Below are 15,449 nucleotides of genomic sequence, written 5' to 3' on the forward strand. Positions count from 1 at the left end.
TCGCAGGTATTTTATCATCTTTCCAGCTCTGGGCAAGCAGACTAACATAATAGAAATCTGTAGCCCTCCCTTCCCCACAGGTTGCTGGACAACCATGTCATTCCAATTGGCCCCTGTGTTGTAACAAGCGCACGCATCTCGGAAGAGGATCCTGCCCTTCCCCATGCTCATGTTCATTCTAGACTAGAACTCCAGCTCCCTGCACCTTGACCGTGGCATTGGCTGGGCTGCCTGCGGATAATGGGAGGTGGACCCAACATCTGCACAGCCACGTTTCCCATGCCTGCTTTTAAGTGCTGCAAGGCTTGTTTCTTTGGGTTTCTGTGAACAGTGCTGCCCCTTTTTATATCTTCTGGGAGAAGCCTGGCTAAACTTTGGGTAAATTAGTAGCACCGTCATTTTTCAAAGTTCAGCCGCAGCTGAATCCAATAATGAAGGAAACTATATTTTATACCAAATTAGACAATTGGCCCATCTAGCTCAGTACTGTCTGCAAGTCTCTCCCAGGTTTTAGGCAGAAGTCTTTCCCAACCACTTTTGAAGATGCTGGGATTTGAACCTGGGTCCTTCTGCATGCAAAGCAAATTCTCTACCACAGACCTACTGCCCTTCCCCAGGACCCCTAGGACTCAGGTTCCCACTCTAGTGTATGGGGAAGACTGACTAGGTGGTCTATGTCCCCAGTGTACTACTGTCCAGATGTAGCAGTTAATGGGCAACTTTGAGAGCCCTGGTTTCTCTTAAGGTTCTCTTTCAACTGGACATAGACCAAACAGAACTTCAGACCACTCTACCAGAAATCCTAGGGCTAAGTTTCACTGAACAGAATGGGTCTTCCCTAAGTAAACATGCATAAGATTGCATTGCAAATTTAGGATCCTATTATACATACTTACTTGAAAGCAAGCCTGGCTGAACAGTGAGCTCAGTAAATAAAGGTAAATGACTGCCAAAGTGCTAGTTACTTAAGCATAACTTTTACTTGAGAAGCTTTACAACACTAGGACTCTGGCTCAAAATTCAGGAGTTTAAAGTAAAGGCCATGAGAACAAGGGGACAATTCTCAATCAGGCTTGTTTATTTACCCAATATGGTTGCCACTTTTTGGTTTTGCTCACCCCTGACCTTTAGAATACATGTGATATGTCTGGAGACTCATTTTGGGGTTAATGCAAATTTTAAGAGCCTAGTTTTTAAGATGCCTACTGCATATGAAAATATACTTTATTTATACACAAAGTACTTGGATTCCTTCAATGGCAACAGCTGGAGGGAGGCTTGCTCTTTGTATGGCAAGTGTGTGTGTAAATTAACAAGCTAGGCTTATTTGCATAGGTGGAATACCTATTCCAGCTGCTTCATTCTCTTACAAGAGGCAACGAGGAAAAGTAATTCAAGTGTTGACAGATCCTCTTTCTCCGAGCTACTTATGTCTGCTCATGTAGAATATAACTGAAAACCATCAAGTGAAGGGACAGAGATAAATGAATACAAATGCACACGTTTTCCATACCCCTTTTAATGATCCCATCATAAAGCTACTGTTTCTGATTTGGTAGCCGGTTCATATTTATAAAAATCATTCCATCTAATACAGACTCATTACATGAGGACGGGATTTCTTGGGCAATTAAATCCCAATTCCTTACTGACAAACAGTATAAAAAAATTCCAACTGCTTCACAGGCAATGGCTCGGTCAGTGCTCATTATGGTGTATCTGAAGGCAAATTACGTTCTCGACAATCCACGATTATCCAAGTCCTTTACCTGTTAAGGCAAAATTAATATTAAAAAAAAGTTTTTTTGCAGTTTAGCTTTATTAGGAAAAGGTCTCTAACCAGTAAAAACAGAGGACTCTTCTATGAAATCTCTGATAATTAACCTAGCAATTAACAAAGGATTTTATATCTTCAATAGAGAAAGACATGGCTCTTTATGCTTTTGCTATTTAGTGCTGTTGAGAAATCTAGTAATTTAACATTCTCCAATCGTTCCCCAACACCATCCTGTCTGGGTAAAAAGCAGAGCAACCATTCCACTTTACTAGTATTGTGATGTAGTGGCTCATGATAGATCTAAATGTTGTAGCAAGACAGTGTTAATTACTTTCTAGGGTTTAGGACTTTGAACAGCCCAGACACATACCATTCCAGAAGAAAATGGGGCCCATGCAACATTTCTCCCATTACTTTCAAATACAGGAAAGAAAACTCAGTGTCTGGAAGCAGACAGACACCACACACAGCACAACTACTTACTTTGTATATTCGGACTAGCCAGTGTTCTGTGGTATATGCCTCTTCCAATACATCAAGCTCAAAGTCCTTGTTGCCAATCTCAGCATTTCTCACTCTGTCATAACCTGGAGGACGCTCTGGAAAAGAGAGGTGGGAGAGAGAATGAACAAAAGTCGCTTCAGTCAGTTCCCTGGTGCCCTTCTCCCTATTAAGTCTAGTTTTACCACTGTAAGAAAAAATCTGTTCATGTTAGCAAAAATGTAGACGCTTCAACATCAACTCCCCCCCCGCCCCGCTAGCTTTCCATCAATTCACAGCCAATGACTTGTTAAATAAAAGGGGAGTGAGAGGAAGCAAATTAAACAGGATGTAATGTGTGATTGAAAGAAAAAAACTCGCCTGCCACAATCTATTATGCGCTAAACACTAATTACGTGTCAGGAAGAAGACCAGGGATCACCCAAAAACACAACTCCTAGGCAAAATTTCTGGTTCTCATTTGCAGTGCCCAGATAAAAGTGACTTACTGGCTTCTGTATAGACTTGGCCAAAGCGATAGTAGCACATCTTGTACATGAGGCAGTTAAGCAGCACAGGAGAGCCCTCCCTGTCCACACGGAACTCTCCTGTTGGCGTGTAGTAATCATGCTCTTTTATGTGCTTTCCAGTGTCTGTGCTGCCTCCTATTCGCACCATCCACAGAAATTTATTGATATCTAAGGAAGAAGCAGCAACTTTGTCAATGTAACAGAGCAGAAAACCCATTAATATAGAACAATTAAAGGTCCATTCATGGGAAATTTGCACAATACAGGTATGAGATTACCATCCGAGGAATATCCAGTGAGGCCTCCAAATATTACCAGCACATAACTGACATCCAGCTCCCTCATAATCTCGTAAGCTCGCTCTTCGGTGGATGCCATAGCCTGAAAATTAAACAAACAGCAGCTTATAAATTCACGTATCTCAGTTACCATGCCTTCTATTATCTATGTATAAATAAAGAGTCTAAACTCCTTCATTCAATTTTGTAGCTCATAATAAATAGCTGGGGCAAGAAAACTGCAAAATGCCTTCATAGTTTCTCTGGAATGCAATGGAAAAAATCCCCCTGGTATTCACAGAGCTACTGCACCTACCTGACCAACTCGAGAAATGTGGGTGTTATTCCAAGTGTTGTTATCCACAAGAATTGTTCGGTTTGCCATGGCTGTTATCTGATATCCATAATCCCACCAGGACATTACTTTCGCATCCTGAGCTCGAAACAGAAAAAAGCAATCAATGTAGTGAATTAAAAGGCAGTAAATGAGTTTGAGCTGATTTGTGATGCAGTGAAAGGACAAAATGACTACAAAAAATTATCTTTGTGGGTCAGTATCCTAGGATTATCAGTTGAATGGAAATGACAGTATTCTCAAAAAATCATATGTGACCATATGAAGGTTTTTGCAAAACGGAAGAATGATGAATTTGCCACTGTGAACAGATTTAATACGTATACTGACAAAGTATTTTTAATAATAGAAGTGTTTTAATTAGAAACCATTCTGCTTGGGCTTGGAGACTCTTCACATGCCATTTTCCATTAGTAATTTTCTAAAAAGCTTTTAAAAAAGTATTTACAAGAATTGTACAGTGCCAATTCATTATATGTATTTTAAATTATTGGGGGATGAGGAAGAATTTAGTTTTTTAATACTATGTATCTGCACGTGTGTCCCAATTAATTATAAAACATTCTGGAGTTTCAACAGATTCTGAAGGTTCAACATTCACCAGATTCAGTAGCCAACAGCATTTTCCCTTCCCACCTTGAAGTTCATTCAAGACAATTAGAGACAGCACACATTCAGACAGGTACCAGTGCCACCACAAATATTTTATATTGAAGGAGAAAATATATGCAGATTCCCTAAAATGTAAACTAACCACCTGCTTCCAAATAAACTTGATGGATCATCAAAATAATCTTCAGAGGCCCTACTCAGGATCCCTACCCTTGTCCTCAACTCCCACTCACTTGCCAGGGAACCTCCTTGATGGTTTTTAGGGGAAGCAACGCTTTATTCCTCAGTAGGATCTGATCCATAATGCTTCTACTGAATCTGTAGATTATTTTATCAGTTCAAATATTGCTGTCTAATGATTTTCTTTTCATGTATTGTTAGCTGCCTCAGGAATCTTTGTGAATGAAATATTGAAAGTATTTATAATAGCTGACACGTGTGCTTTAGACTAAACCTCAGCCAACATAAAGATTAGGAAGCATACCTGCTCCTTTAGGGCAGGCCCTCCAACCTCTCCACAGCACCTAAAACAAACTCAATGTGTGTGCAGAGACCAGCCCTGTAGAGATTCATACCTCTGGTGTATTGTGACGAAGCCAATAATATGCTTCCCTGAAGTCATCAAAGATTATTCTGCTGCCGTCACCACCACGTGCCGACAGCACTATGGAGGGAGAAGAGTAGGCTTCACTGGTTACCCAAGTTGAATGGAAAGTGTAGGTGATCAAGAAGAAAGCCATGACCAGGATCATGCCACTGGCAACCTAGGAAAGCAAGAGTAGCCATCAAAATGTAAAACAGCCACTTAGTAGTTATACAGAAACTACCTTACTTACAACACAAAAACTGTTACCCATATATAGCAGGTGATCTGTAGACTATTCAAGTGCAATTTCCACAATATTTCTTTCCTATTCACATCTTAGTGGAGTACCCGGCCTTCTTCTTTTGACTCATATTTTTAGTATCTTCCAGAAAAGTATGATAAAAATCTAACAAGCAAGGAACCTCACATAGCAACTTACTTCGTTTTTGATGGGGTAAGTAGCATCCTGTTGCTTTTTTGTCTTCTTGTCAGGTCGGCTGATATCTAAATTTTTCATGTAAGTTGACAACACTTGGGAGACTCCAATGCCAGACAGAATGCACATAACTGGGGCTAATACCAGCATGAGACGAACCTGTTAAGACAGAGGCATACTGAGTGCTTGGCTACCATGCAAATAAAAACTGTGGAAGCATAGGGACAGCAGAAACAAAGAGATTCCATGAAAAAATTGCCAGTCCCATAAGTCAACTCTCAGTACTCACCATCACAGCCGAGAAGTACATGCTGGTCACACCATACATGATGATAAAAATGCGGGCATCAGACAGATTACTGAAGCAATAATACAGTCCAACTGTAACAGAAAAAGAAATGAGTCAGCTGCCAGAAGAGTTACATCTTGATTCTATGATTCTATGATCTATGCATTAGGGCAGGTTTTCCCAGCCTGGAGCCCTCAAAATGTTTGGGGCTAAAACTCCTTGCAGTTCCAGCCAGTGTGGATAATGGTCAAGAATAATGGAGGTTGCCTAAAATATCTGGAGGGCACCAGATGGTGGAAGGGTGTTTTAGAGACTAGCAGTCACCAACTCAAGAGTCAGATATTCCGCAGAAGGTGGGTGGTATGAAAGCATAGTAAAAAGCTATGCTAAACTCACCTGGGAACATGAAAACGAGGAGTTGCAGATCAAAATAGTAGGATGACCATGTGGTAGGCTGATGCTCAGAGACTGAAGCAATGATGGGAATATTGTTCTTCGCATAGGAAGGATCCAGCAGTGAATAGAAGCGGCCAGTCCATGGGGAGATCTTTCCTGTATGAAAATAAGAGATCCAAATGTACATATTCAAGTTTACAGAGTAATTAATATCTCTCAACAAGTTTACACAATATCTCATTTCCAATATGCATATTCTATACCTAAATTTCCCCAAAGCTCAAATTTAAAAGTTTCCTAAAAGGTAAAAGGTAAAACAAAACCTGATGGACCCCTAGTGATGTTTGTTTTTCAGTGTTTTCAGGTAAACATCAAAACAAGTTTCTTCCCCTTTCCTTAAGCAAATTCAACATAAAATAAGGATATTATTAATTCAGTTATTGTTACTGAGAATGTATCTAAATAAAAACTGTTATTCCCAGCATGGCAAAACCAAATGCTTACACAGTTCAGCTACTGTGTGTATGCACACAGCTGAGAAAAACAAGTATTAAAATATTTAATGGAAAAAATGGTTCCAGACAAAAACATGAAAATTCTCTACTGATTAGGAAAAATATTGTTCCTACTGTAAGAGTATAGGAATCGCATGCATTTTAGTAGCACCAACTGCACCTGTAAGCATCAGAACGGCTCCTATTGACAGAAGGACAAACCCAACCAGGGAGATTACACTCCTGAAGAGAATCTCGAACTGCTGAGGGTTCAGTTTGCTGCGCAAATAATCTACAAAGGCATGAATCTGGCACAGGCCAAATACACCCAAGGCAGCCATATGTTCAGAAGACAGGACAGGCTGCAGGAAAGAACAAACATGCACCGTTAAGCTGCATTATGTGACAACTAAATAATTTGTCTCTGGCCAACAGTCTCACATACGTAAGCCACTCCTTTGCCACCAAGAATTATCGCTGTACACATGGACAATTAGTCCAACATAGAATACATTTACCTACTAGCCCCATTTCGATTATTGTTACTTTATATGGGTCTGATGAGTGTCTCCCCCTCCAATTTTCTATTTCAGTTCAATAACATTTATCTTAATGGGGCTGAGGCAGAGCTAAACGATCTGGGTAAAGCCCAGAAAAACCATGCTTTTCTGTGGCGAGTATAATAAAGAGAGAATACGGTTGTTTTATAGCAAAAGTGGCATTTTATCAAGAGGCAACAATACAATAATGCTCTTCTATTAAATGAGAAATGCTATTTGAGGACTGATCCTGATGGATGATCTTATCTTTTCCCTATCATACAGTAAGGAAGGTTCTGCTAGCCATGGATTTGCACAAAATCACAACCAACTTTCTTCAGTATCCCAGATTTCTCACCTGGAAGCCAACGAAAGATATCTGCATTGATAAGATGGTTCCTAGGCAATATACTGTGCAGTAAGCCACATATATCCGATGGGAGAATCGTCCAGTTAGCATCAGCACCAGTACATGAAGGGGAATGAGGTTAATCAAAAACACATAACCACCCCATGAAGAAACCTGAAAAAAGATTAAAGGGGGCACAGCATTTTACATCTATAACAACTATTGTTTTTTTACTCCACAAAGCAAAATATTTTTAACTTCTAAGTAGAAGTCAATACTACAGAGGCATACTTTTACAAAAGAGCCTTGTTCAATTGCTAAATGAAAAGGCCACTCAATACCCCTGTTGAGCTAGTGGGAGAAAAAGCTGGGCCTGGGCCGGATCTCACAGATGGAGGGATGTGGTGAAGATGATTGCTTAAGGTTTTCTTGTGTATTCATGACTGAAATGAAATTTACACAAGAGAATCTGAAGGCCCACAGACAACTTGACTGTTATGGCACCAATCACCAATTCAACCACCACCACCCCTCCCACAAATACAGCAATAACAATATTGCTGAGTACTCCTTATTACCAATACCTAGTCCCTTCACAAACTTGCAGTGATGTTGGATCCAGGATTGCAAAACATATTCAGCTTGGTAGGCTGAATTCCACTCACTCTAGCCAGCTCTGATGATGAAAGATTAATCTGATGGGTGAAACAACTGCTGCTCAAGAAATTCAAAGCATTATTGAAAAATCACTTACCATGTAGAAATAGGCAAGTGCACACATGGCTGCCCAATAAATGGAGCCTGTTTTCACTGCTTTGATCCACATGTAGTAAGTCAGAAGCATACAGAATATAGCAATACCTGGAAATAAACAAGACATAGGAGTCAACAGCATGAAGAAACCCCCATCATGCAATCTCCACATGCCAGTAAGCCGTGTGCTTTAAACACTGATCTTACCTTCATTGTCATAGGATCCAGCGACAGAACGAGATATGTAACCAGGTACCACAGCTATCATTGCTGCAGCCAAGAGACCTGCCCCTGCATCCTAGACAGAATAAAAAAATAAATTGAACTTTGATTGCCCAGACTGTCTTTCACGATATGTAACAAAAGACTTCCCGGTTCCTTCTTCCTCATCAATCCCAATATTGACTTTAAGATCTGTACAGGCTTCAGGTTAGCAAGTATGCATTACAATTCAAGTTTGCAAATGAGGTCTACTTGTAGAATGTGGATTTTCTTGTTTAAAAAATGAAGATTTTCATATGCAAACATATAATTGCATCATCTATATGAATTAAAGGGAACATGCACAATGTTAACTGCCTCATAAATTGTTTGTAAGCAACGATTAGAAACTAATAATACCAGTCTCAGATTTTTTACAGTGATGAATGAAATTAGCACTAGGAAGCATTGCAACCACAACCCATTCTTGTTTTTACCTTGAGTTCTTTGGTGAGGTGATACGTTACTATGGTGGTGAAGGAGGAGAAAAGGGGAGCCAGGAAAACACACACATTTCGTATGTCAATTGTAATGTGGAAGAAGTGCAGAACATGGTAAATCGCTGCTGATGTGATCATTAAACCTGAAACAGAGGGAAGGAAAGATGTTCTATTGGCAAGAAATCACAGATTTTCCAAATGCAAAAGAACAGAACGAGCAGGTGCAGGACTTGGAAATATGAGCCAAATCTCATCCAGCAAGGGGTGATGCCTGACCTCCAAACGGCCAAGTAAAGCCTCTTCAATACTAGCAAGATATTTATTTGCTCTAAATAAGTTTGACAAAACACTACAACCGTTCTGGATGATGCATGGCAAGTGTTCCCCATTCTCTCTAGCACTTTTCATCCAGTTTAAAAAAAGGACAAAGTTCTGAACATCATTTTACCTGGATAGATAGTCCCACCAATGATTCGACCCAGCGGATACCATGCTCTATCGTCAAACCAGTTGTGGAATTTATAGAAACCCTCTTCTGCCAGGAAGCGAGTTGTGCGGTAGTTAAAATACCTGTGATAACAACAGAAATCCGAGTGCCTTTTCAGCTGCATATACAACACACTATTTGCTGCTCCTCATATTACAGTCTGAGCCTTCATCTAAGGTTCTTATGGAAAAGCACTGCCACATTTAATACATAAATCAGTGTCAGCCTGATTGATGAGAAATGTTTCCAGTTTCTGTCTAGTAGGGATTTGATTTCCAAACACAAACACTCCAAACAGTTTTCACCACAAGCAACTAAAAGCATCCAAATTACTTTTATATACCATTTGGCATACTGCAACACAAAGTGCATTGCTTTATACAACCTTCTCTAAATCATACTGGAAATCTGAAGCAAAGAAGCTCCATCTCCCATAAACATGTTCATGCAACCACTGATTTAAATGTTTCATTGGAAAACAGAATTGTCATTGGTCTCACAGCTTCAGAAGTTACTTATGAAAACATTCATTCTACTATACTTTCATCTTTACATTTTTAAATCAATTCCCTATTCAATCCAGATGGGTCTAACTAAAATTGATACTACTTCTACTGTTGAATTCACCAAGGCTAACCCTATTAAAATTTTCTGCAGAAAAACTCTTATCGTTCAAATATTTTTGAAGCTCTGTCATTAGAGAAGGACAATCTATCAATATACTTCTGGGTAACACCACAATCAACACCTGTACATAGCAGAACAATTGCTCTCTCAGAGCAAAGTAGACTACTGAGAGGCAACAGGAATACTTACGGATCAAATTCATGAATGACACTCTCAAATCTTAATACAGAGAAGAGTCTAGTAGAGAAAGCTGCAACATAAAAGGAAGGAATATTAATGCAGTTGTACAGGTAAAATGTTTTTAATGCTGGTCCTTTGCTATGTGGAAGCTTAATAGTTTGAAACTGTTATAGCCATCAAAGAAGCATCTAACATTGTGTTATAAGCATCAAGGCATAAGATACAAAATGAACCAGCAGATGCAGATGATGCTTATAGTCATATAGTTATCCCTGACTTATTTTTTTAAACTCATACTTACATAACACAGCTGCCATTGACAGAATCAGGAGCTTGAGGAGAGTGTCCTGTTTCTCATAAGAGAGGCGGAGGAAGCCTAACTTGGTCATTTTGGCAAAGGCAACAGCAAGCAATCCTTAAATACCTGGAAGGAAAACAGAAAGTAGAGATCACCAAGGTTGTTGGGGTTTTTAAAACTGAACTAGTGCAACCAAGTCTTCAGGCTCTCTAAATTATAACATTACAAGCAAACATATTTCTTAGAACAGGTCATCTCCTGGGTCATTTACAAGGTATCCCTCCTATGAGAACCAATCTAAAATCTCAGTGACACAATTCCACACAAAAGCATTCCTTTTTCAGAGGAACTGATCCAATACCATCTTCTGCCCATATAAAGTCTCTAAGGTTGCATACCATACACACTTATCAGAGAGTAAGTTCCAATGGACTCAAAAGGATTTGCTTCTGGGTATATACTCATAGATCTGTGTTAGCCAACATCAATTGTTCCGATACATTAACATAGCAGCTTTCAGGTATAAAATAAGCCTATGCCAGCTAATTGTTTATAACTTGTTTTTAAATGTTATATGTTAATTTGGATTTTATATTTATATTTGTGGGCTGGGTATTGTTTAGAGGCTTTTGTTGGAGGAATGTATTTTTATTAGTTTGTATACATTAGTATTGTTAACTGTTTTAATAATTTTTATTATGCATTTTGTGCTTTTTATATTGTAACTTTATGTTGTGAACTGCTCTGAGACCTATGGGTATAGGGCGGTATAAAATTTAAATAAATAAATAAAATGTGTAATGACAGCCTGAACTGGAATTTTCTCTTATATAGTCATATTTTTTCAAATATATTAAAAGAAAATGCATTCATTATTGTACCAAAATTGGGTCCTATCTATGCATTTGTGAGGCCAATGATTTTTAAAAGAAAATAAAGCACAGTATACAAAATATATTCACTTATACATTTCAACGTTACTTTTATTTTCCCACCCAGTATCTTACAAACCGCAAACATCATATTAAAATACACACACAAATATTGAGTGTGCATTTTCTATCAGAAATTCAGTAGTACAAAATTTTGGAAGGGTAATACAGACAAAACAAATAGAAGCCATTTTAAGTAACTTGATGCAACTGTTAAGCGCAGCAGACTCTGATTGGCTTGTCACTGTCTACAACACTGATAGCACTAGGTAAATATTGAGCAATAGTGATCGGTAGACAAATGGGTAAATCTACCAGCGACACATATGGATATGAAATTGATAGAAATGAACTGTCCCAAAAAAACATAGTTCATTTTTGCTAAGAGATGCTAAGGCAGCCTCTCAACCTTGAGTCTGTATATGTTGTTGGACTACAACTCCTATCATTCCTTGCCAGCATGACCAGTGGTTAAGGATGATGGGAGCTGTAGTTGAAGAACTGAGGACCCAAGGCTGTGCTAGGGGTGGGGTGCAGGGATAGTCTAAAAGATGTGTCTGTACAGTATTTGCCATCTGAAATCCCACATCTATCAAGCCAAGACTCCTCTGGTATTTTAATAGCAATGTCAGGCATAACACACAGAGAGACATGTTACACCAATTAGTACAGTCAAACACCGGCTGTTGAACGTAATCCGTTCCGGAAGCCCATTCGGCTTCTGAAATATTCGACAACCAAGGCACAGCTTCTGATTGGCTGCAGGAGTTTCCTGCACTCAAGCAGAAGCCATGTTGGACATTTGGCTTCCGAAAAACGTTTGAAAATCGGAACATTTACTTCTGGGTTTTCGGCGTTTGAGAGCCGAAACGTTCTAAAACGGAGGCGTTTGGGAACCAAGGTTGACTGTATACCTACAACTAATATAGCTAGCTGCATTACGCTGGATGTTCCAAGACTACAGCTTACTCACCAGTATGGCCATCCTCATCACAAGCAGAACCTTTAAGAAACAAATCTTTTGTACCATGAGGACATTTTTTAAAAAAGCAACATGCCTTATACTCTGATGAGAGAATTCATCCCAGCAGATTCTAGAGAGCTGAAAATGGAATGTTATCTATTTCTGGGGATATTTATTACATGACAAAAGGCTCTAAGAACACAAGGCACAGTTACTGCCTTATGACTCTGTGGACCTCAATTAACGCCCTATCCCAAAGAGTGCAAAAATGAGTAATTATGACACAGTATTTTATATCTGCCAAGGGTCCAAATAAGACTAAAAAAGAGATAGGAAGAAGAAATGCTTTCAGTATCTCTTTGATACTGGTCTACTTAATTTTACAGAACTAATTATTATTATTTTTTGTTAGATGACCTTGTAGAGGGAACCCTGTCTTGCTGTGCGAGTACAAGGGCTTGTTTGCATGTTTTGTGGGTGTGTGCATGTGCAGGGATTAACCAGAGTTTGATTAGCCATACTGCTGATCTACACGTATGCATGTGCCACCAGTACATTTCTTAATGCAAGGAAGGAATTCTATGGTTCATGAGAAACTTGCCACAATATTATGAAATGGGGTGGGGAGCATATCTTTATAGAAACAGAACAGGGGAGGTCTGCTTTGCAAACATTTGTCTGCTTGCTTAAATAAAGCTAATTTACAATGAATAACACCATCAGTCCACTGCTGTCTGCATTAAGAACCATTAGCTCTTCAAGGTCTTTTAACGGGAGACACCCTGAGCTCTTCTGCACACGAAGCATGTGTCCTGCCTTTATAGCCCCTGGTGGGGAAGGAGGCTGCCAACTAAGCAGGGAAGGCATATCTTGCCTCACAGCTTTGATAGGGCTTTTAAGATTTGCGGGAGGGAGCACCCTCCCTTAAAAAGGTTAAGCATGCATTGCCTAGATCAGGGTTTCCCAAACTTGGGTCTCCATCTGTTTGGGGACTACAACTCCCATCACCCCTAGCTAAGAAGGACCCGTGTCAGGGATGATGGGAACTGCAGTCCAAAAACAGATGGAGACCCAAGTTTGGGCCTAGATCTAGGCAAAGCTAAAGGTGGTGACGGACATGTGCCACTCCCGATTTCAAGATGGGCCGCTGGAGAAGCTGGAAAACCGTTTTACCACTTTCAAAGCTCCCCAGGCATTTCAAAGAAGTCTCTACGATTCTATGAGGGGGGAAACCAGCATGACAAAGGGGACGTGCCACTATTCTCTCCGTATGCAGTTTTGCTTCTTGCAACACAGACCCTGTCCGGCTGTAATGCTGCTGCTGCTTTTAAAAAAGGAAAACCGCTTCCCTCAGAGTTCATCTTCTGCAGACCGCAAGCCCCTCGAGGGAAGGGGCCTGTGGCCCTGCCCTCCGCGTAATAGCCGGGGCACGGCTGGGGTGCTAAAGAGCGGCAACATGGGCCTTTGTGACCGGCGTGGGAGAAATAAGCACCGTATTTCAGGGCTGAAGGGGAGGCACTTTTCAAAGAAGGCGTCGCCGCTCCTGCCAGGCAGAAGAAAGCGGAACCGCCTCAGCCGGCGGCCAGCTCGCTCCGAGGTCGCGGGTCCCGCCGGCCCCGCCAGGCCAGCTTCGCGCAGAAGCCCTCAGCCTCCCCTGCTCGCCCTCAGGCCCCGGCCAAGTCTCTTCCCGCCCCCCTCAGGAAGCCTCAGCCCAGCCGCGGCGCCCGCTCGCTTCCCCTCACCTGTGTGACTCGGGCGCCTCTCCTCAGCCCGCTCCCTCAGCCATCCGCTCCACGCGCATCCACTCCCTGCGGCAGAGACGGCCCGCCTCCCGCCAGCCCAACTGCCGGCCAGCGGTTGGCGGAGACGGCTGCCGATCACGCCGAAGGGGGGCGGCCTCTCCGAAGAGCGCCGTTAGGACGAGGCCAGCGTCTTTCGCCAAAGGGGAGGTTTCAGAGGCACGCTCCGCCGCCTCCGTCGCTGATTGGCGGAGGGGAGAGAGACGGCGGTGAAGGCTGTCTTTTGAGGGACCAGGGAAGTTTGGTTGAGGGCGCGAGCAGTGACGTGTCGCTCCCGGTTGGTAGAATTCGGAGTCGGGCAGGAGGGGTGTGGCCACAGTTCTCCACATGACAGGATGCAGAGGGGCGTGGCCGGGGAAGGAGATCAGGGCTCTATGCTATGCCGGTGCAGTCAGATGCATCTGGTAAGCTCCGCTTAGTGCAATGGGATTTATAGAATTGTAGAGCTGGGAGGGCGGTGCAACGGGGGTAGCGTTGCATAATTTTTCAAGAGCACGTTGGAAGATGAGTAGCTTCGGAATTGCAGAACTATACACCCATATTTAGTTGTATGCATACTGTATGCTAGGGACGCGGGTAGCGCTGTGGGTTAAACCACAGAGCCTAGGACTTGATCAAAAGGTCAGCGGTTCGAATCCCCGCGACGGGATGAGCTCCCGTTGCTCGGTCCCAGCTCCTGCCAACCTAGCAGTTCGAAAGCACATCAAAGTGCAAGTAGATAAATAGGTATCGCTCCGGTGGGAAGGTAAACGGCATTTCTGTGCACTGCTCTGGTTCGCCAGAAGCGGCTTAGTCATGCTGGCCACATGACCCGGAAGCTGTTCGCCAGGTCCCTCGGCCAATAAAGCGAGGTGAGCGCCGCAACCCCAGAGTCGTTCACGACTGGACCTAATGGTCAGGGGTCCCTTTACATTTATACTGTATGCTTGTGACACAATGACCACTGATAAGTGTCATCTCCAACTCCTTGAAAGATTCCATCAAGGTTGTCTCCAAAAAATGTTGCACATCACTTGGGAAACAGGCAAACTAATGCCAGTGTACTGGAAGAAGCAAAGATCACCAGTGTCAAAACAATGATTCTTCAACATCAACTTCGGTGGACTGGTCATGTTGTTCGGATGCCCGATTATTGTCTTCCAAACCAACTACTGTATTCCAAACACCACTTTCTGGACACGGCCCAGGAGAAAGGAGCGGAACCACCGTATAACAATGCCCCCAGCTCCCAGCCCCTCTAGACGGTCCAGAAGGATATTATGGTCGATGGTGTCAAAGGCTGCTGAGAGATCCAGCAGAACTAGGAAACAGCTCTCGCCTTTGTCCCTAGCCCGCCGGAGATCATAAACCAGCGTGACCAAGGCAGTTTCAGTCCCAAGGTGAGACCTGAATCCCAATTGGAAGGGATACCAAATGGTCTGCATCCTCCAGGCGTGCTTGGAGTTGTTTGGCAGCCACCCGCTCAATCACCTTGCCCAAGAATGGTAGATTTGAGACTGGGCGATAGTTGGCCAAATTGGTCAGGTCTAAATATGTTTTTTTTAAGAAGCGGTTTAATGACCGCCTCTTTCAGCAGGTCTGGGAAGG

General features: G+C 42.0%; 1 protein-coding gene across 1 annotated transcript; it reads right to left on the reverse strand.

The window, feature by feature from the left end:
- Window positions 1–1,503: 1,503 nt before the first annotated feature.
- On the reverse strand, window positions 1,504–14,157 carry STT3A (STT3 oligosaccharyltransferase complex catalytic subunit A). Its single transcript, XM_083480511.1, has 18 exons — window positions 13,806–14,157; window positions 10,171–10,293; window positions 9,879–9,939; window positions 9,024–9,145; window positions 8,573–8,718; window positions 8,082–8,172; window positions 7,876–7,982; window positions 7,131–7,295; window positions 6,415–6,595; window positions 5,740–5,895; window positions 5,344–5,435; window positions 5,058–5,213; window positions 4,608–4,796; window positions 3,382–3,498; window positions 3,066–3,168; window positions 2,767–2,955; window positions 2,261–2,376; window positions 1,504–1,769 (listed from the first exon to the last, which is right to left on the reverse strand). The coding sequence occupies exons 2-18, from the start codon at window positions 10,256–10,258 to the stop codon at window positions 1,731–1,733; spliced, it is 2,118 nt and encodes a 705-aa protein (XP_083336637.1). The 5' UTR covers window positions 10,259–10,293; window positions 13,806–14,157; the 3' UTR covers window positions 1,504–1,730.
- Window positions 14,158–15,449: the final 1,292 nt, after the last annotated feature.

Source organism: Podarcis liolepis (assembly GCF_965112155.1).
Source record: "Podarcis liolepis genome assembly, chromosome: 16".
Lineage (NCBI taxonomy): Eukaryota > Metazoa > Chordata > Lepidosauria > Squamata > Lacertidae > Podarcis > Podarcis liolepis.